This window comes from Carassius gibelio, chromosome A16, assembly GCF_023724105.1.
Source record: "Carassius gibelio isolate Cgi1373 ecotype wild population from Czech Republic chromosome A16, carGib1.2-hapl.c, whole genome shotgun sequence".
Classification (NCBI taxonomy): domain Eukaryota; kingdom Metazoa; phylum Chordata; class Actinopteri; order Cypriniformes; family Cyprinidae; genus Carassius; species Carassius gibelio.
In genome coordinates, this window is record NC_068386.1 from 8,430,764 (window position 1) to 8,452,565 (window position 21,802).

The window sequence follows — 21,802 nt, forward strand, 5'->3', positions numbered from 1 at the left end:
AAATGACTCTTAGGAATCAGTCCTATTTACTGAATCCAAAATATACAACGTGTCAAGTGTAGCCCTGATTCCAGCAATTAATATCTCATGGGATGCTTCATTTTATGAATGGTTCAAAAAGATGAGTTACTGATTTGTATCAGTCTAAAACCCTGCACTTTATAATATATTTTTTTTTAGTTTTTAAAATAAGTCGCTCTTCAAGGATGCATTTATTTGATCAAAAATATAGTAACAACAATATTTGTAATAAATTAAATTAAATTTATGCATTTAGCAATTGCTTTTATCCAAAGTGACTTACAGTGCATTCAGGCTATCAATTTTTACTTATCATGTGTAATAAATAATTTATTTAATTAATAATTAATTGTAATAATTATTACAATTTAAAACTACATTCTATTTTAATATTTAATATATTTTAAAATATAATTTATGCCCGTGATTTATGATCCTTTAGATATCATTGTAATCTTCTGATTTGGTTCTAATTTCTTTTAAGAATTATTACATTTACATTTACATTACATTTATTCATTTAGCAGACGCTTTTATCCAAAGCTATTTTTATTAGCTTTTAATATTATCAGTGCTGAAAATGGCTTAATATTTTATGATTTTATTTTATTTACTTTTTTGGATTCTATGATTAATAGAAAGTTCAAAAGAACAGCATGTATTTGATCTTTTGTAACATTATGTCTTCAGTGACACTGAAGACTGGAATAGGCTGCTGAAAATTTAACTGCCATCACAGGAATAAAATACATTTTGAAATATAATAAAATAGAAAACAGTTGTATTAAATTGTAATAATATTTCATAATATTACTGTTTTTAATTTATTGGTGAGTCTAAGAGACTTCTTTTATCCCAAACTTTTAGGTAGTGGAAAAATGTATAAATTAACAACACGGATATTTCCATTAAAATAAAACAGACTTACTTCAATAATGCAAATGCAGTGGACATAGCAGTCGTCTCATTTGTCTGTTGGTCAATATTTGAATAGAGTCCAAAACTATTGAAAACTGGTGTAAAGCTTTTCTTTATGGGGCTGGTGTTTGAAGGTGCAGTTTCAACACTCTTCCAGGTGGTGGCACCTTTACTAGGAGCATTCTGAGCAGGACTTGTCTCGTTGGTTGCAGAGTCAATCAGTTGGTCACTAGTGACAGTGGAGAAAACCTGCGGACTTGCCCTTTTAGGACTAGTGTCACGGTTTGTTAAAACCTGAGATTCCTCCACAGTCCTGTCTCCATCAGAGTTCTCTTCAGCCGCAGGAGAGCCTCCCACCTGCTCTGCCAGAGCCCCATCTCCTCCTCCTCGGGTTTCTTCAGGCACAGAGATGTCCTCTCTTAGATCTTTGCAACTGTGTTTGGCAGACCCAGAGTTGGAGGAGGAAGAATGGTGCGACTGAGGTGATCTCCCTGAGGACGACCTGTCAGAGCGGCGGGAATGGCTGCGGGACTGCGGGCTTTTTGACTGCTTCTTGGGAGAGCGTGAACGCGAGTGGCCCCTCTTGGGGCTGTTGGGGTGGTACTGCTGCTGCTGCTGCTGCTGCTGCTGCTGCTGATGGTGCTGCCGGAAGTTCTGCCAGTTTTTGGGGTGGTAGTTATTATATCCACCCCTTCCACCACGCTGAAAGCGACCACGGAAAAAGCCCTGACCTCTGCCGCGGAAGTAATATGGCCTTCGGAAGCCTCTATGGTTGCCTCGAAACTCCCGTTGGTTCTGGTACTCCCGCGTGTGGTTCCGCTCCCGGTTGTGGGACGGAGAATGGGATCTTGACCGAGAGCGAGACCTAGAGCATAAAAGACAATGAAAGAAATAAAAAAAAAAAAACATTAAAGCTCATTGGGATATAGAAAATGACACAAAGAGATATTACATATGCTACTGTATTTTCTAAGGAACATAATATTCATCCATTTTCAAAATTAGGGATGCGCCGAATGTTAATGCAACTGAAATTATTCAGCCGAAAATAGCAAAAAAATATATATATTCTGGTGTTCGGCCTAATAAGTGAAAAGGGCAAATAATATGTACCAAACAATGACTAACACGATCAAATAGAGACACGCACTAATGCAGCAAACATGTCGGCGATGTGAAAGTATTTCAAACTATCAGATAAACATGCAGAAATCATTAAAAGCATAAAGCACCGAAAGCGAGAGACTGTTTAGTGCTGTATCACATATCTCCATCGACATTCAGAAATGACGGTAATGTAATTTTACTGTTGTTCTGTAAAAAAAAAATAATAATACATTGAAAAAAATTGAAAAATAAGACAATAATAATGATAATAGTACCATACAATACATACAGTAATACATTTATTTGCCTATAACATTCACACAGTGTTCAAATTGGGATCTGTAATATATACTTCTTCTTTTTTTTAAGAAATCTCTTCTGCTCAGCAAGGCTTCCTTTATTTGTACATTAAAAAAGACATGCCTAATTCAAGTCTCAAAAATGGCCAAAATATTATTTTACTAACTTATTCATTTTAAGTTAAATTGTGCTTTGTTGGTATAATGTCTGCTAGAATGTTAAAAGAATGTTCAGAGTTAAGTAAATATTTTCTAATGATTTTATTTGAAAATCAGGACAAAACAGTAAAAAGCACATTTTGGTTATTTAATTTATGCAATGGTGAAAAAAGGGCAAAATAGGCCTACATAGGGACATTTAAAAAAAAAAAAAAAAACATGTTTTGTTTTCAGCCTTTTCGGCCAAGTGTTTCATTTTGTTCAGCTTCGGCCAAGAATTTAAATTTCAGTGCATCCCTATTCAAAACATCTTCTAGACCCATATGATACCTCTATGTGAGGATCAACAGACCAAAGATTTTCACTAGTAATCTCTACCTCCAGTGCAGATCTCAAATCAAATTTTATTCAAATGTAAGTTTGTTATAATGTCAAGACATTTGGTTATGAGACACTTTATAATGAATGAAATTTGATTTATTGATGTCCAACGTGAGGCCTTAGGTCTTAACAAGAAATAAAGACTTTTAAAATTTTCGCTTTTCCTCAAAAAAAAAAAAAAAAAAAAAAAAAAAACATTTTTCTATGCTTTTATAGTGCTTTTTGTCCTTTTTGGGGCTTGAATGCCCAGTAGTTGTATGAAAAAGATTATCTTAAAAGAATGTATAATAATAATAAATTATTGTGTTATTAAATAAATAATAATAAAATATGAACTATCCCTTTAAATCAGAATGATAATTGATAACGTTAATTTAAACGTTATAAAACTAAAAGGACAATCAATACAGAAATACAATTTTACAAATATACAAGAAATATGTATTCTGTGTATTCCATTACTGATTAAACTAATTTAAAGATTTACGATCAATAATTAGTGTAACAATTTTTAAAATAATTCTTTCAAGTTGTACACACTTTTGCTACCACCAATTACATTTAAAAGCTTTAGGTGCAAGGTCAACTTCAGCCACATGGTGGCCCTGTTGTTCTATTTATGAACACATCTATAGTCAGTAGTTATTGATTCTTGTCTCTTTCAGCGTGTCTTAACATTACAAACAGTGATATTAACTGACTAAACACCTTGCGCATACAAGTATTTCATTCTGTATATTACACTCAGATCTATAGAATATTCAGTATGTATAATTTATCGAATATAATCTACTTGGAAAAAGAACAAACACTTGAGACATTTGAATACTATGCACATGCCAACTATGTCAGACAATAAAATGATAAAATACATGCAATTATGTCTAGCATTGAATTCAAACCTGCCATTCTAGTGAAGGAGTGGATGCCGATTTGCCATATCCTTCATACTGATATTAATTATTTTATTACATGATTTCTTGTTTGACTATTAATCAAGTTATAGCAAGAGTGAAATGTGTAACCTTATGTGTGCTGTATTTCTTTTCCTCAAGATTAATGTCCACATATTATGTGTGTGTATCCAACCGTAATGATAAGACACTCGCCAGTGCTAGAAAGCCTTGAATTTTAGATAAGTTCTCTGTGTACGTGTGTTAGTATCTGTCTGTACAGGGAGAAGCTCAGACAGTCCCAGGACAAACGATCAACTGCCAGTGTCCAGCATATCAGATCTACGTCTTTGGAGAGTTTTATCTAGGTTTTGGAACCAATCAGAATTTTGTTGACTCATGTATTGACGCAATTAGTATCCTCTGTCAGGGTATAACTGTGGTTGATTTTGTATTGTACTGGGGGCGGCCTGCGAACTCCTTCGAGAGTGTTGAAGCTGACTTCTGCTGATGAAATTGCAAACTATTTTCTTCAAGTAAAATTATTATTATTAATTGAACTCATCTCTGACTCCTGGTCTTCATTGCGACATATCTGGTCCTTGGGTTTTAACTGTAAATTCCCCTACAGTTAATGGTGGAGGATCGGCGGGCAATAGTTCTTTGGTGACATCCCTGATCAATCATCAAACCAAGGTAGGAAAGATTTTAGATTTAATATTATTGGTTAGGGACTGTCTGTAAGTGGAGGGGGTCGAGAGAAGGAGGAACGATAGACTCACTCAGACGTGAGGGGGTAGACACCAGCTCCAGGGTGGAGTAAGGTAAATTGGTGTCACAATATACCTGTAAATAAGTAACCTTGTGAGTATAAGGGGTACAAGTACACATCGGTAGGTCTTGATATAAGATATTTAGAGATGTGTACAGTTACAGAGGGAACAGGTGCACACCTATAGGTCTTAGAGAGAGACGTAAAAATTTTCTAGGTGTGCACAGTCCAGGGGGGGACAAAAACGCATTCTTAACAGGCATGTGAACCCGTAAAGGGCAGTGCTGGGTCAAGCACTGAGGGACAAGGGACACATAGAGCCGTAAATAGGCAGTGCTGGGTCAAGCACAGAAAGCCGAAAAGCACGAGAGGCCATAAAGGGCAGTGCATTTACGGCCAGGGAAGCCAAAGTAGGGGTATGGGAAATCCCGAGAAGAATGTAAGACGCTAGACGGGGGTTCTAGTCGTATCTCGCTCTTCCAACTCTCGATCACCCACCATTACAGACGGGGGCGCCCCGAGCTTAGAAATAGGCCAGGTCAGTGGTTAGGGAAAAGAGTATCCAAAATTAGTGTTTAAAAATAAATAGTGATAATTCATATGTGCACCTATAAAAATATAGGGATATATGCAAAGGGAAAGTATTGATTGATCTGGGATGCCTCAGGAACAAACCCAAAAGAGCTAAAATGTAGTTTTCATGACCCTGATTGGATTGGACCAGTATATGGAAATTCTGGAATATACTTTGCAATTTCATCACGCAGAAGTCAAGTGCTGTTGGTAAGATCGCCGCCTCAATATGTTTTTGGTTTATGATAGAAATATGACTGACAAATTAGGTAACCTGGTCAGCCCTGATAGAAATAATGAAACAGAAGAGAGCAAATGCTGTAAACAGTTTGGCTCTGAAGCTCTGACTTTAAAAATATATATATATTCTCTGAATTCATTTAAAGAATGATCAGTCTGAGCTTTAATTCTGATTGTAATGTTAAAACAAAAACTTGATTGGCTTTAAACTTAGAAAGAACCTGAGAAATAAACATTTATAAATGTATGTGCCGATTTGTTAAAAATAATCCCAGAAGTAACTGAGTGATGATTTAATCTGATTCTCTGTGCATAGAAGGTTCAGATGACAAAGAATGATATCATAAGACCTGTTCCAGTTCCTATATAATTGTTGAAAGTCCTGACAAGGAATACTGAACAGAATTCTGGGTTAGTGAAAAAAAAAAAAAAACTGTAGGCACACAAATTGGCAGTGGCATTTTGGAAAAACTTAGAAGCTTATGTTTTGCTTTAAAAGATAAAATTGCTTTGACTACAATGAAGCCGTTGTTTTATCTCATGCTGGCCCCCACCATGACTCTGGCTTAAGCTTTGAAAGTACCAGAGACATGTTCTGATTAAAAAAAAAAAAAATGTAATTCCTATATTTACTAATGTTTGGCCAAAAGAGTAATTTTATTGTTGGATTGCAAAATTGTAGTCACGCAGCATCATAAAAAAAGAAAAAAGAAGAGAAAAGAAAATTATTTTTTGTTTATGAGATGATAAAGTTGTAAACAAGTAACATAAACGGGGGTTTCAAAGTAACTTTGAAGACAGCATGCTATCAAGACCCAAAGTAATATACCTGGGTCAGATAACCTCTGACAGATTTAAAACCAATGTTGAAATTCAGAAGCCATGGCCAGAATTAAGTGAATGGATAAATACAAGTTGATGTAAAAGTAATGACAATGACTGCAAAGAACTTTGAGAAACATTTGAGTTGCGAAAATAAAGTAAAAATACAAATATAAAGATGTTTATTTTTAAAATGCATATAATTTCTGACAAGTTTTAAACTGGGCTAGAGTAAAATGATAGTACGATGAAATTATGTTAAAAATGAATGAAAATGCATTGTTACGAGTCCTGAATCCCTCAGAGTTCTCTCTCTCTCTCATTCAAAGTAAGCTAAAATGCCGTTATCTGAGCTTATGTTTAAGTGATAAGATATTTATAGTACAGCACAGTGTTTCAGTCAAATCATAGGCAGAGATGCTAAAGGACATGATAAAAAGAGTTCAGATTTAATGCATTAAGAGGGCAATTGGTAGTTAAATGTTCAACTGCCCAATGCATGTAAGAAATAAGAGATTATAAAAATAATGAATAACAATTTAGGAGCAATTGTTGAAGAGACATGAGGTCTTTAAAATCATAATACAGACCCTGAGCTATAGATGTAATCATTTTGAATAGTTAAACAGTTGTATTGCTATTTGTTCTATGACCAGTAACTTATCTGTCTTATTTTTAGTCTCCACCATCATACAGGGCCTGATGGCTGCAGCTACAGAAGCAACAGAAAATTGCAATGAATGGACGGGTGTGAAAAATAAATTCACTGAGTAATCTCAGCATGATAGTTTGGAGGTATCCAATTGAGTTTAGCGATTAAATATTAGTTTGATTAACCTTTTTCAATGTTTTAACACTAGTAGGTGCTGTCAATGGCTCTCATGGTTCTTGAGTGCACCTTTCCTAAGCTGCAGGAAATACTGGATTCTGGAAGAAGACTGTCGAGGATGTTGCAACGGGAAAGAGTGGTTACCAGTGTGCATGAGGTGATTTCTCAATGACGGGTAAGATCCTCTTCTGGCCAATAGGGGACAACCTAAGGCAGGGGGTCACCGCCACTGGGCACCTGCCCTGAAGGGAGGTGTTATATGTGAGATGGTAGTGGAGTTGAGCGGATGCTTGATAGGCCTAGAGCATCATTAAGAGGGGAACTGTAGGAAGTACAGAAATCTGCCTCAAAATGTGAGCTCCTCCAGACCTGATCACCAGCAACCGCATTCCTTGACTGATTGTTGTGACAAGCGTCCACAACTTGATGAAACTATGCCAGTGGATCACACCCTGAGGACAAGGAGCTTATTTATAAAAAGTGAATGGCAATGGGCTTTCAAGAACCATCTGAGACCATGTGATGATAGCCATTATTTTGAGACAAAAATTTCTTATAAGGCTAAAATAATATTGAACTAATATGTCTATATCATAGTCTTTACTCATGCAGGTCATTAGGCATGACACAAGATGATAACAAGATATGGTGGTGGCTAAAAATGAAGACTGCTTCTGCTTAATCAAGAGATGGTTTAGATAACAAAGGTTAAGGGAATTAAGCATGTAAGGTAAAAATAATTTTAAAGAAATGTTCCTAGCATTATGTATTTTAAACAGTTTAAACTGAGATTTTAGATCTAGAAACTTTGACATTTTTAACTTATTTGAATAATTTAGGGTTATATGTTGTAATGAATTTTATATTATAGTCTAAGTTAAAGTTTGGCAAAAATTGTCAAAATAAATAAATAAATAATATTTTGCACAGTAAGAGAGAGAGAGAGAGAGTGCTTGAGTGGAGGCAGGGATAGTGCTCTTCTTCTATTATTGGCCTGCTAAGAAAGAGTAACCAAAACAGAGCAATAATTTTAAGACCAAAACAACCCAGCTGATTTTTCTCAAAATAAAAAATCATTAATGAACAGGCAAACTTTGAGATTAGATAAGAGATTAGGTACAAACTTGGTAAAATGCACAGACAATGTTTGAGTTTAAATCCTTCCGATTTAATACCAAAAGGAAAACCTTAAATATGAGCTGTTAAAATATAAATGTGTTAAGTATGTGCATGCATGAGGATGGCTATATATATATTATTGGGGGACAATTCTGTTCCTGTTTTGTTTCAATTGAGTCACTAACCTCTGGAATGAGTGTTTTATCATTACAGATGTGTTAAGTGAAATTACTTTACAGAAGTCGATAATTCTGAGTGAAACTAATGAAAAGACAATGCCAAACATGGGACGAGCTTTAAGTGGATTGGTTATCCAGCTCTGTCTGCTACTGGTAATAATGACTTGTTTTGTCTTTTATAATACTGATTTAAATCACTCTCTGGATTAATATGTTAAAGAGTGTTTATATGATTGGATTTGTGAAATTTAAGTTTGCCGTCCAAAATGGGTTTAAAATCCATGCCTAAATTTAAATGAGGGTCTAAATTTTAACAAGTTAACACTTGTTGTTTGAATGGTGAAGGTAAATATTTTAGACTTGACGGCAGAAAAACAGTGACAGATTGGCTACGTCACTAACCAAATTATCCAGAGAGCACCCTCACATAAAGAAGCCTGGTGGGAAAACAAAGGAGTGAATCCTGCTTGTGTAATATAGTGCAAAAGCTTTATGTAGTGGTTTATGTAGAACAGAGATAAGTTGAACAAAAACGTGTGGATAGCCCCTTAATGGAGCAAATCCATAACAAGAGGTTTGAATTAATTGAAATAGCACAGCAAAAAAAAAAATAATAATAATAAATTTTGTTTGAACAAAACAATTGTAATAGGCTCTATGGAGCTGCTTATGAACACCTGTCAGGTCAAATCAAATTAATATTGTGAACACTGACAGGGCTTTTTGATAATGTATACTGTTTCAATACAGATTTACAGAAACTGAGGATGTCTCTTTAATAAATATTTGGGCGTTTAGAACTAAGTAATAGTATTGTTCATTTAGTAATAGTATTGGGAAATCTGTGTGCTCTTTTTCAGTTTATAATAATTTTGAGTAAAAAAATATCACTGCCAAATGACAAACATGAACAAAGGTTTTAAAGACATTGATCACGTAGCTGATGTGTAAGCATTTCTAACTGACAAAACAGTGAGAACTAAATTGACTTAATACGAGGTATTGAGGATTTGCTTCTGAATGTGTCATTAATATAATCTGAGTACAGTAATATGGTATGATAATTGACAAGACTTACATTTAAAAAAAAAAAAAAAAAAAAAAAAAAAAAAAAAGGGTAATAATAAGGCAATGAGTATGGTTAACAGTAATGTCCTGGTATAAAATACATGCATGACAATAAGTGGATAGGTTAGTTGTATTTTTGAAGTTAGACACTTCGATACTTAAAATGTAATTTTGATCAAATGTTGTTAACAATGACAAGTTTGGGTTAATGGTTAATGTATGTGTAAGCAGCATGTGAACTATGATGACTGCAAATGGATTCGTGGTGAAAGTAAAACTTAATAAAAGGGCTATTAAGTAATAAACTAGGAACTGCTCTAGGTTTTCGAGGAAATAATGATTATGATTATGATTATGATTATTTTAATTTTTTTAAGATGGCTCAATATTGATCTTACTTATTTTTGGTTTGTTTAATTTTGTGTTTTTAACACCAAGTTTGGAATGAAAGGGTAAAATAGATAATCAATCTCTATAATTGTACCATTGATGGGGAAAATTATAGATTTTCATAAAATAAGGGTATCTTTACTGGGATTTAGGTTATAAGCAATGTCTATATTTGGTATCTGTGAGGTGACTGAGGGTCTGACATATGTCAGGAATGCAATAACAGTGGTTTTTCATTTAGCCCAGCTTCCAGAGAATAATATATATACGTTTATTGTAATGAGTTTATTTTAAGATATGACCAAATTAACTAAAATTCATCATAGTTGTATAAAACATGCTAAAAGAAAACAAATAAGGCAAATATCCTTCTTAAGGGTTAAAAAAAAAAATGAATTGGTTATAGTGTATGCGGTTTTCTTTAATGATTTGTTAAATCTGGTTAATGAATATGCAAATTTAGTCTTAAGGCTGTTGGATAAATGTTTTGTTTTAGAGGGTAAGTGTGAAGTAGCTGTAGTAGGAAGAGAGGTATTTACAAAGATATGTTGATGAAAGTATATATGGATGGAGGACACTTTTCCAGGTAGAGGGACACACAGAATAATTCACTGGAAAAGACATTATGTGAAGAAAGACTAGTGCAAGTGGCGATATTGTGGGATTAAGTAAGTAGATGAATGTATATGGGAAGTAAGAATGATTATGGGAAGTATTTTGTACAAAATAATGTGTTTATTACTAGAAATGTCAGCCAGTACCAGAGATCTTAAGTATATGCACCTGCTTAAGTTGACCAACAGCCTGCATTCTTAGCATGCATCACAACTACACCTGACCTCATTTATTAGACCAGATGTGGGGTATTAGACCCCACATTGATCTAAAACGGGGGACTGAAGGAGTGGATGCCGATTTGCCATATCCTTCATACTGATATTAATTATTTTATTACATGATTTCTTGTTTGACTATTAATCAAGTTATAGCAAGAGTGAAATGTGTAACCTTATGTGTGCTGTATTTCTTTTCCTCAAGATTAATGTCCACATATTATGTGTGTGTATCCAACCGTAATGATAAGACACTCGCCAGTGCTAGAAAGCCTTGAATTTTAGATAAGTTCTCTGTGTACGTGTGTTAGTATCTGTCTGTACAGGGAGAAGCTCAGACAGTCCCAGGACAAACGATCAACTGCCAGTGTCCAGCATATCAGATCTACGTCTTTGGAGAGTTTTATCTAGGTTTTGGAACCAATCAGAATTTTGTTGACTCATGTATTGACGCAATTAGTATCCTCTGTCAGGGTATAACTGTGGTTGATTTTGTATTGTACTGGGGGCGGCCTGCGAACTCCTTCGAGAGTGTTGAAGCTGACTTCTGCTGATGAAATTGCAAACTATTTTCTTCAAGTAAAATTATTATTATTAATTGAACTCATCTCTGACTCCTGGTCTTCATTGCGACATATCTGGTCCTTGGGTTTTAACTGTAAATTCCCCTACACTAGTATAGTGTTATTTTTCATCATTTGGAAAGTGAAACCGTGTTGAAAATGATTATCCAACTAAAGCACCCTGCAACCAGTTTACAATCAAACAAACAACTACATCCATAATGACATTAACAATAATCTACAGTTTTCGGTTTGTTTTGTACTCACCTGATGCATTTTTTCATTGGAATACAAAGTAAGAAGGTAGTGCACAGAGCAACATGATACTCTCACAGCGAGCAAGAGGGACTTTGCATCTCTTCTAGTGAGCGCGGATGGAAAGAGTCAGTCACATGGGTCATATGGGAAAGATTTGTACTCTCTTTCTACGAAGCAAAGAGGAGGTTCTCAGCCTGCCAGTTACAACACATTAGCTTTGCACAGAGAGTAGACTTTAACTGAAGGTAACAATTACAACAATTACTCTAAAGCTATTTATCCACTAGTTAACTTCAGTTAGAATTAAAATTCTGTCATTATTTAGCCGGTCCCATATAATTTAAAAAAGACAATTTTATTTCTTCTCTGAAGCACAAAAGCAGACATTTTAATTGCACTGGTTGCACTTTTTCCTGTAGGCCTATACAATGAATGGAAACTGAGGCATTTAATCTACAAACTGAACACCTTTTAGTCATTATTGACTGTAAACGTTGATATTTTAGCTCACATCTCACAGGTGATCAATGAATAATGACATAATTTTTGGTCCGTTTGTCAAAAGGCTATTATATGACTTCAGACATAATAAGACTTAAATAGTGCAATTGTCCTCTTTAACTGTAATTGCGCTTGAAAAAAGCAACTAGTAGAATTCTACAGTACAATTCTTTTATGTTCCACAGAAGCAAAAGGAAAAACAGGTCTGGAATGACAATTCCACGAAACGGGGTATTTATAATTTGGAAGTAACTGCATTTTCATCCACTTATGCCTATGAGTTTTCATTAGACAGTTTGACTTCATTCAAAGCCATGCAGCTACGCTTCATTCTTCTGACATGTATGCGTCAAGCTTTTTCTAACAGCAGGACCTTTCTGAAACTGTGGTCAGCAATAAGAGACCAGGCTCACAAGATTTCCCTTGCAAAAAAGGGACATCAGATTTTTCCCTCTACAAAATCTATTTGCATGAAAAATCATTGTACATATCATTGTACATTGTACATACATATTGTACATTGTACAAAGCATTGTACATATCTCTGAATGCTCTCAATGTGTCAACCACACAAGAAAAAGTATCCATGCTAATAGGGAAAAAAATCATACATCCTCAAAAAAAGAAAAAATGAAACAAAATAACCAGAGTACCACAAGTATGTATCTGTTTTTGTCTAATACAGAGCAGAGTTTTTTTTGTTTTGTTTTTTGCAGGGACAATTTACATTTGCTACCTAACAGGCTCCACTGTGCTGTAAGCACAAAACCAGCATTCCTATGAGAATGAGTACAATTTTACCATGGGAAATAAGAAAGTGTGGTGAGCCTTTCCAAAGCCACAGCCCTTACCAAATATCAGTCTTTATGCATTGCTGGAGAACACATGGAGAGTAAGATCACGGTGACTGAACAACCCCTTTTCAACAAGTGAGGAAGCCAGAGTAAAGGCGCTATAAAAGCACAGGGTGCTTTAATGTAAGTTTATCTTACATAACTTTGGCCTGGCAGCTGTGGCTAGATGGCTGAGACTGGCACTAGAATATTGATTTTAATTTAAAAAGAGTCATGGATGGGAAGCTGAGCATGAGTCACATGGTGGGTGTTAAGGAATGAAGTTCCACTGTGTGTTTACGAACATAGTGAGAAGTTAACAGTTTTCCAACCCACTCAATCATTAAGCACATCTGTCAAGACACAGTGAGCATTATTGTGTTTAGATTTGTACTTTATAGTATGGTCAGAATGAGTAGCTAAAGATCAGTGTTTACCAAGCGCAAGATTATAAGTAGACCCAGATGTAATCTTTCTTCTTGCATTTTCTGGGTTTATTTATTGCAAAATTGTGAGCTAATTCCACGTGGGCCTGATTGTAAGACAGCAAAAGAGGCTAAATGAATCTGCATGAATGACTCAACAGTCAGGAAAATGAAAAGAAATACTGCCGATTACTTTTTAAGAGATAATTTAATTCGTTTTTCCTCTTTTTGGAGAGGAATGAAAGTGAGGACTAAAACTTGAAAGTACAAAATCTGACTCAAAACTGAAATTAATAATCGAAACCAACTCCTTCATCCCACATCTGCACACGCCTGTTTTGTGCGCTTGCAGTTATGGTAACCATCTCATTTTTAATTTGCTAAATATTTTGTATGGCATGATGATTGCAAAGTCAGTAACTTCTGTTTATTAGCATACTGGACACTTACCCGTATCTGCGCTTCCTTGATCTAGGTCTAGGGCTGCTTCGTGATCTGGAGCGAGAGCGGGAATCAGAGCGGCATCTTGATCTGGAGGCCGATCGAGAGTGAGACCTGGACTCTGATTTCTTTGTCTTAGACATTGTGGCCTTTCACATACGTGCCTGTAACAGAATGCAAACCATTCAGACCAGCAACTTACAAAAAGGAAGTTAATATTCATCAAGTAATTTAAAAATGTAATTTAAAAAAATATATCAAGTCCAATTATTCTTTCAGTAAAAAAAGCAAGGGAAATAGAGTTTATAGTGTTACAGGGGCTTGCTTGAATTAAAAAAAATCAATGTAAATCACCACTCATCAATTTACATTGAGGTGTTTTTTTCTCTGGGACATTAAGAAGGCTTGGCTGTGGAGTATTACATTTTCCATGTCTTCAAATTACAGTTTTTCAGGCTACAACCTTGAAAAAAAAAGAGCACAAAAGCTTTGTTTAAAGGCACAGCAGGAATTAATTATGGAATACCGAGCAAATGTCAATCTTCGAGTCTGTTTATGTGAGGGATAATCAACAGATAGTCTACCATTTCTCAATGATAATTTACAGTCTGTTTATTTTGAGATAATGACTGGCTAACTATACATTATACCACTCACTACAAAGCTAAATATTGATTTGAGTTAAATGATTTTATCTTCTTACCTATACATTATCTTAAAGTTTTCACAAAGAAAAAACAATCATTACAACAATCAGCCAACAATGCAACAATATTAATCAGTAATGTAATATACTGTAGTAATTTTCACTACAATTGATAACTCAGACTTAAGACAGCATCTTTTGTTTGTCTCTCACAGTGTGATGCCAGAGGCATCAAAATAAGCGCCAGTTTCAGTTACTGATGAGAAGCAACAGTGCAGCAGTCTGGTTCTGGAAGTAAAACCACATTATTTCCTCCATAGGGGAATTCAGTGGAAAAACAGTTCTGAAAACAAAGTCGCTGAAAAATGATGGCCACTATTACACTATATTAGTAAGTATAAGAGTGCTGAATGTCATGATGTACTGTAGAATATTTTAGAGCAGTGTATAATTTCTGTACCAAGTAATGGTAAAAACAATGACAGGGGAAATCCACTTAAAACAGTAATGTCATAAAAATAGTCATAAAAATAGGCTAACGGCTTAAAGTGTTCTCTATACATTAAAAAGGGATAGGAGAAAGTATTTTAACACTGAAAACGCACACTTCAGCCTTAAATAATCTGACTTTCTTAAAGACAAAAAGATTTAAATATACACTGTTTGTGTTAAGTCTATTCACAAGAACAACTGTGAGGAAATGCTGCAGGTTTGGCAGAAAAGATGAAAAGTGACGCCACATTAGCATGGAGGCGAGAGTGATTTACTAGCTCTTTAATGTTATGCCCAATGTATTTAAAGATGTGTTGAAAGGTGATTCTGCCTATTGTCTGTCATCTTTACCCTCCGCAAATGCCCCCAACTGTTTAGCTGGACTCACACTTGGGTTTTTACCACAGGGAACACTGGTGATCAAAGAGAGACAGCACTGTGGCTCAAAATAGACTTGCACACGAGATAAAGAGATAGCTTTTGAGTTCACTGCGATGGCTGCAAATATTCTTACTATAAGGTGCATCTTGACTGCTTGTCACCATACCTGTCATGACCGTAATCATAGATGTGCAAATACACATAATGATAGATCTGTATTAATGTTATAAGATAGTACAATTAATTAAAGCTCCTAAACATTGATTCAAATCCTGGCTAAATTTATTAGCTATCTTTGCACTCATTACTAAGTGTGACACCATCAAGCTATTAGTTTACTTTATTTGGACAGAAATAGCATGATGACGCACCACAAACAATTAGCTGTCAGTTCACTTGTCCATTAGGACTGCTAACATAAGGATCTCAGATAGATCCTTAAGGCCCGTTCACACCAAGAACGCTAACTATTACGATAACTGTATTAGCATCCATACAAAAGTTCATCAACTGGAAATAAACTCTTTAAAAGAGATTTCAACTATATTGTTTTTTTATTGTCATTATTGTTATAATTGTGGTGTGGACTGCACTTTTTTTTTTACTTCTAACTTCACTGTCCTCATCTGTAAGACGCTTTGGATAAAAGCGTCTGCTAAATGAATAAATGTAAATGTAACTGTTATCTTTAACTTTTCTTTTTTTATGTCATTCTTGGTCTGAATAGCCCTTTTTATGTTCAATGAAATGCTAGACTTTCTCTTGGCTTTGCTAAAGTGAAGGAACAAGTCTCAAGATTTACTGCCATTTTTAGTAATCCTACATATGATGTGCATTTCACCACAGCACTCCAGAAAAGTTTTTTGGGAGCTCTTCCTTTTTGCGACTCATCAGAAGTAGTATTGCACACAGGAAATTGCAGACTAAACATTTACGCTACAATTCAGTATGGTGTCTTTGTGTAGCTACAGCATGCGAGTCTGAGCAGATCTGTGCTGCTGCTTCAGAAAACATTGGCTGAAATTAACTTAAAGCCTTTTTTTTTATTCCTTTTGACTGCTTGTTGGTTTTGGCCAGCAGTCCATAATTTCCTGCAGCCTCCAGACATCCAGATATTTGGCTTGTGCAAAGTTTCTAAGCTACTTTACTCCTACCGTATACTGAAGTACTATGGGAATTACAAGTTTACATAAAGTACGCCAGCTAAGACATCTGCAGACCTGCCAACATTTACGCATTTTGATTAGCAGTTACGCATTTTGACCTCAAGGTACGCTGGTACGATTTGTCACTCTAAACCAAAGTCTCTTTAAGACAAGTCATGTCACTTAGCAGCCATCATTGAAATGCCTCTCGGGCATCCAAGTGCAACTCCTATCTCTTTGAATAGGGAGACATTGAGTTCTCCAAATGGTTCACTAAGCGTACGATTAAATTTCATATTTGAAATCACCAAAGAAATCTGACAACTGTGTTAGAAATGTTGTTTCTTTTGCTCAAATAGCGTTATAAAAACGTATTTTTGAGTCTAGACCAGCCAGTGCACACGCGCAGTCCTAAGAGCACGTCTTGGAAAGCTAACTGTTTCTATAGCAACTGGGATTTCTAACGGCAGCTTCATTGACACGTGCCTTAACCAATTAGCGTTGGTCTTTCATTCAGAAGGCAGAGCTTCCTGTGATTGAGCGGCCATATTGAGCGTTGCATTTTTCCCCATTCAAAACTATACAATTGACACGTCTTGGGTTTTGGTTTTGCATTTAAATAATTTCTGCATTTTATTTCTCTCCTAGTAGCCTATAGTTTGCAGTTTCAGTTCAAAGCGGCTTGCGCTCGCCACGTCAGATTGTCAGACAGAAAGGCTGTGTGTGAGGCTGACAAAGACTTGCTGTTTAATGTGTTTGAGATGTGACGTTTTCCTTAATGCATATCTTGCATTTCACAGGTATTTTGTCCATCTGTAAATGTTAAAAAAAGCCATGGAAATATTTCCATTTTGCTGTCAGAAGCAGTGGCAGCTCGTCGGGGGAGGTAATGTTAATTAATGTTAATAAAATTCAGAATTAATTTCAGTTCATGTCTCAGAATGTATATATTTTCGTTTGTAATTTCACATTTACCAATTCCATAACGTGAAAGCGCCGCTTTTCTATTGAGAATGTGCCGAATCTGCTATTGTAATTACAACCACTAAGTGATAGAGAATGGGAGGGGGAGGCCGGGGAAGAGATGAGCTCTCGTGCCTCCGTTGTTAAAAAAATTTGGCAATCAGCATCGATTGTTCACTTTCAACGCTGAAGAGTTTTGAGAAAAGTAACATCATAGAGGAGGCTAAACTCCCTTCTGGTATATCAACCAATCATCATAGAAACGTAAATCATGTTTAAACGTAAATCATTAGTTTGAACGTCTCCCATAGCAGCTGGGCTGATAATGTACCAGGTACTTATGATGAGAAGCGATATTTGATCGCCAACAGATTTTCCAAGCTGTCATTCAAACAGTATATATACAAATTTAAAATAAAGGGAGCTAGAACTATGGGCTACAGCAGTAGGCCTAATTAAATAGCACAACAGGCAGCTCTCTTTTAACACAGACTTTTAAGAAGGGATGGATGTTTGTTTTTTAAGTGATAGGACAGGTAGGTGAATTTATATTATCTTGCTGTATGTATGTTGTTTTCTTTATGTTTTCTGACTAAAAGCCACCAAAAAGCCATTTTAAAGTGTTTAAGCAAATAATAATAATAAAAATCAGCAGGGATCCCCAGACCAATACAATTAGTGTGCATCCTTTATTTTAAAACCCATGAGCTGCCACTGGTCAGAAGTGCATGAGCTTTTGCTTTGCGATTCTCCGCTAAACTCCACAGACTTGAGTCCCACCGCACATACACGCCAAACAGACTGAGCTCAATGAAATAGGAGCGCTGTAACTCTGATTAAAATATACAATTTGCTGAAATTTGTAGTTGAATTTTAAACCTAGAAGTATGTGTATTTGTATGATAGCAATAACTGTAAAGTTTAATGGGGTAATTAAAATAGCCTTTTATTTTTTTATTATCTATGTTTTTAGATTGCATTGTTACATTGTTAGAACTACTTGTTTCTTTTTTAAATAGCATTAAAAAACTAAATAGCAAAAATGTACTAAACTAAACTAAACGGTAAACAGTTACAGTAAACAGGAATGTACAAACAGTACAACCACCCCCCACCACCACGCTGAAAAAATTCAAAGTTTGGCAGGTCTGCATCTGGTGTTCAACAACCCAGCAGAAACAGTTTCTCATTCACAGTTAGTTTCAGATGCTTAAAATAGAGAAAGCAAAAAAAACAAGTCTACAGATACTTTGATCTGTAAACAGTATTGCTTCCCATCTGCAAATGAGGTCTATCTAATTGACTCATAAGGGTTGAGGAGTCTGATCATGATACTTTTATGATAATGAAGGCATATTTGCATGGGTTAATAAATTATGTAGGATTCATTTTAAAGCATGGTATCATTTGGTTAATAAAGAGTAGCTGTCTTGTAATCCTTCTGTAGATAATCCTTAATTTTCCTCAATAAAGTATCTAAGTGTCTATTTGCCTATATGGGAGTGGAGTGTGGTCCGTGGCCTGATCAACAGGATTTGATAGCTAAATCTGTGACAAACATCTCCTGTGGTCATAAACTTTTGTGCCGTCATTACATCACACATGCACACACATCTACTAGATGCCTCCCAACAGTGACAGCTGCATTTGGACCTTCTCACCTGTTCGATTAAAGGGGGAGAGTTGATGTAAACAATAGAGCAACCCGACACAACCACAATTTGTTCCCAACACTCAATCAGCGGCTCTATTACTGAGACCACAGATGTGACACCAGCAGCACTAAAATCCCATTTGTTATCTGCATTAGTCTATGCAGCAAAAGAGACACTTATCAACAGCCACAGCAACTGCTACGTTCTTCCAAAGACTCCACAGATGTGTGAAAACCTCTTTGAAGTGTACAAAGCATATGAGCTTTGGAGCCCACAGCTTTAGAGATAAACATTTGATTGATTGTGGAATTTAAAATCAATTTCTTCAACAACTCTTATATTAACTGAAGTATGGATGCGTTGCACGACATTACATGAAGCTCTATAATTTTCGCTTGCAATGAGATGCAGCTTCTCAAGGCTCAAAGAGTTTCACATCCTGTCAACATTTACTCACCACCATAACGTCTGCATGTTTTTCTATTTTATTTAGGCCACAGATGTAGATATTCACAATAAGTAAATTGTGGCTAATGGCTGTTGAAGTGTTCTAAAGTCAAATGATAGATAGCCTATGTGTCAAGAGTTGCTTCTGGTTGATAAAAGTCATCTCACCATTAACTTTCATTGAACAGAACAGGACAGCGAGAACATAATAGACATAAGACACAAAACCCTGCGTATAGAGGAAACTTTTTTTAGTTATTCATTTGAAATGACTTGTGTCTCATCTTGCTGTCATCGCTGCATTTTTTAGCCTCTGGTGATTTCACATGGAAACTCATCAGTTGAAGGTCTTCTCTATTTAAGTCTTATACGAGGATGGAGAACTGATGTAATAATAGCTCACAAGCTCCCTGTAGTCTGTTTGACAAAACTGATTATTAAAAAAAAGAAGAAAAAAAATGGGCTGCTGAACAAACTTTCCAAATTAAGTGAGTTACTGAAAAGGCAAGAATTATTTTTCCAAGAGCATGTTTCACGAAGCAAAAGTTACTGGATAGTCTTACACAATGTACAAACCTAAAAGCAAATTGTAGTTGAATAGATTTAAGATTATTTAAAGAAATGTGTAACACATTTTACGGCACTATTTCTGACATACAAAATGATTTGTCAGAGTCACACATCGGTCGCAGTGATTTTGCCATCAACATCTTTTGTTGATCCTGGATCAACATTATTGTCCAAAAAATATCTTACCCGATATCTGCCCCTAAACATAACGCTACCCATAATTTATTCCTAAAATCAGAGGAAAAGTATAGGTGAAAAACGAGGATGTTGAAGCATCTAACCCTGATTGTAAACCTAAAACTGAAATTTCTTGAAAACCTATCCCTCAGTTCTGATTAGCTGATTGTAATGTTGTTCCAGGATCAACAAGGATGTTGATCCAGGAACATGTACTGGTCTCATCCTTCATTAATTAAGACTTTAAAACAAATCTCGTTTTTGTAGGCCTACATTATCAGACATTCCCTCTTAATTTTCATAAAATGATGCTGGGTTGTTTTTACCCAACTTTGGGTCAAATATGGACTAACCTAACTTATGGTTTAAAAATGTTATGTAAAAATTGAAACAACCCCGCATTTTTTTGAGTGATTCTAGAAGGTAAGATTATATGGTAAAAAACACAAAAAGTAGCATGATAGGCGCAAAAAGTATGTCTAAATAATGAATTCCATGCCCAGGACAAAAGAATGAAAATGGATCAAAATTATTAACTTTGTGAATTAAAAACTGACAATGTAATGCAGCAGTCTGTAAACCGATGGTTTCAAATTGTATTTTGTTAATATTTGGAACCTGGTGTAGAACCATTGTTTTATATATATATATATATATATATATATATATATATATATATATATACTTTATATATACTTTTAATTAATTATAAAACCTTACTATGATCATTTTTTGAATTTTTGCTAGTTATTGTTACAACATTAAAACTTGGCATCAGCAACCAGTGTCACCAAAAACATGAATTAAACAAAGCACCGTCTCAAAGCAGAGTTCCCAAAGTTCCCAGGGTATATAAAATATATATATATATTAATAATAAAATTATATCCTCTTTTATTCCACTCTATTCTAAGTTAAAAAAAACAAAAAAAAAACACTTACCATATAATTCGATTTAGTCCAGGGTGAGAAGATGCATCTACTATCAAATGTTACAGTTCACTGAAATGCTTTCCCTTCGTTTAAAAAGAATACAGCTTTCGTTTTATATTATTATAGTAGCTATTTAAATCATTCTGACGGAGAAGGCGGCAATATCCAGTCCGTTTCATCTGAAGTATCCGCATTCAAAACGTATTTTAATTCCAAATGACAAACGTGTCGTATTAAGTTGTAACCCACCCGTGAACACGGTGCACTGTTCAAGTCAAATGATGTAAAGCAGCTTTAAGTGCTCACAGTAACAGACTGGGGGTGTGACACAGCAGAGATACAGCGTGGAAAAACTACAGGCTGCTCGGATCAAGTTTCTCTCCTGCATTCTACTGTCAATCAAATGCATGCTGACAGCTAGCCACGCCCCTAAATGAGTTAAAGGAACAGGCGCTCCTTTTCAGATTCTTTGTACATGCTAAGATCTTACTGTTATTGTTATACAGTATAAAAATTCAAATAAAATAAACAGTAAAAATACAGTAAATATGGTTTAAAGTGAATAATATACTAAGTGTATAGTTACTGACTATACATTTATTTATACAATCTACATGTATTAAAGATTATGAGGTTGCCAATTAAGGAAAGCTGCCGAAAATTAGTATAATCTTCTTTCCACCAGTACAAGTTGTTGTGTTGCATACATTTTAGGCTGCTTGCAATGCTAAAAAAAAAATAATAATCTATGACATAAGATAAAAATCTA

General features: G+C 35.2%; 1 protein-coding gene and 1 long non-coding RNA gene across 7 annotated transcripts in view; one reads left to right on the plus strand and one right to left on the minus strand.

Annotated features, from left to right (window-relative positions):
• Positions 1-21,358, minus strand: part of LOC128030502 (thyroid hormone receptor-associated protein 3) — a 28,552-nt gene extending 7,194 nt beyond the window's left edge. Inside the window, exons 1-3 of one of the 6 annotated variants that reach the window (XM_052618180.1) lie at positions 21,043-21,357; positions 13,634-13,788; positions 950-1,804 (exon numbers count right to left, since the gene is read on the minus strand). In XM_052618180.1, coding sequence (XP_052474140.1) covers positions 950-1,804; positions 13,634-13,767 — 989 coding nt within the window. In that variant the 5' untranslated portion in view covers positions 13,768-13,788; positions 21,043-21,357. Of the gene's footprint in view, positions 1-949; positions 1,805-11,433; positions 11,582-13,633; positions 13,789-21,042 lie in introns of those variants that run through there. The other 5 variants (XM_052618181.1, XM_052618178.1, XM_052618179.1 and 2 more) reach the window with 5 other exon arrangements.
• On the plus strand, positions 3,803-11,210 carry LOC128030512 (uncharacterized). Its single transcript, XR_008187918.1, has 2 exons — positions 3,803-8,996; positions 9,030-11,210. It is a non-coding gene; the product is annotated as an uncharacterized LOC128030512 (long non-coding RNA).
• Positions 21,359-21,802: the final 444 nt, after the last annotated feature.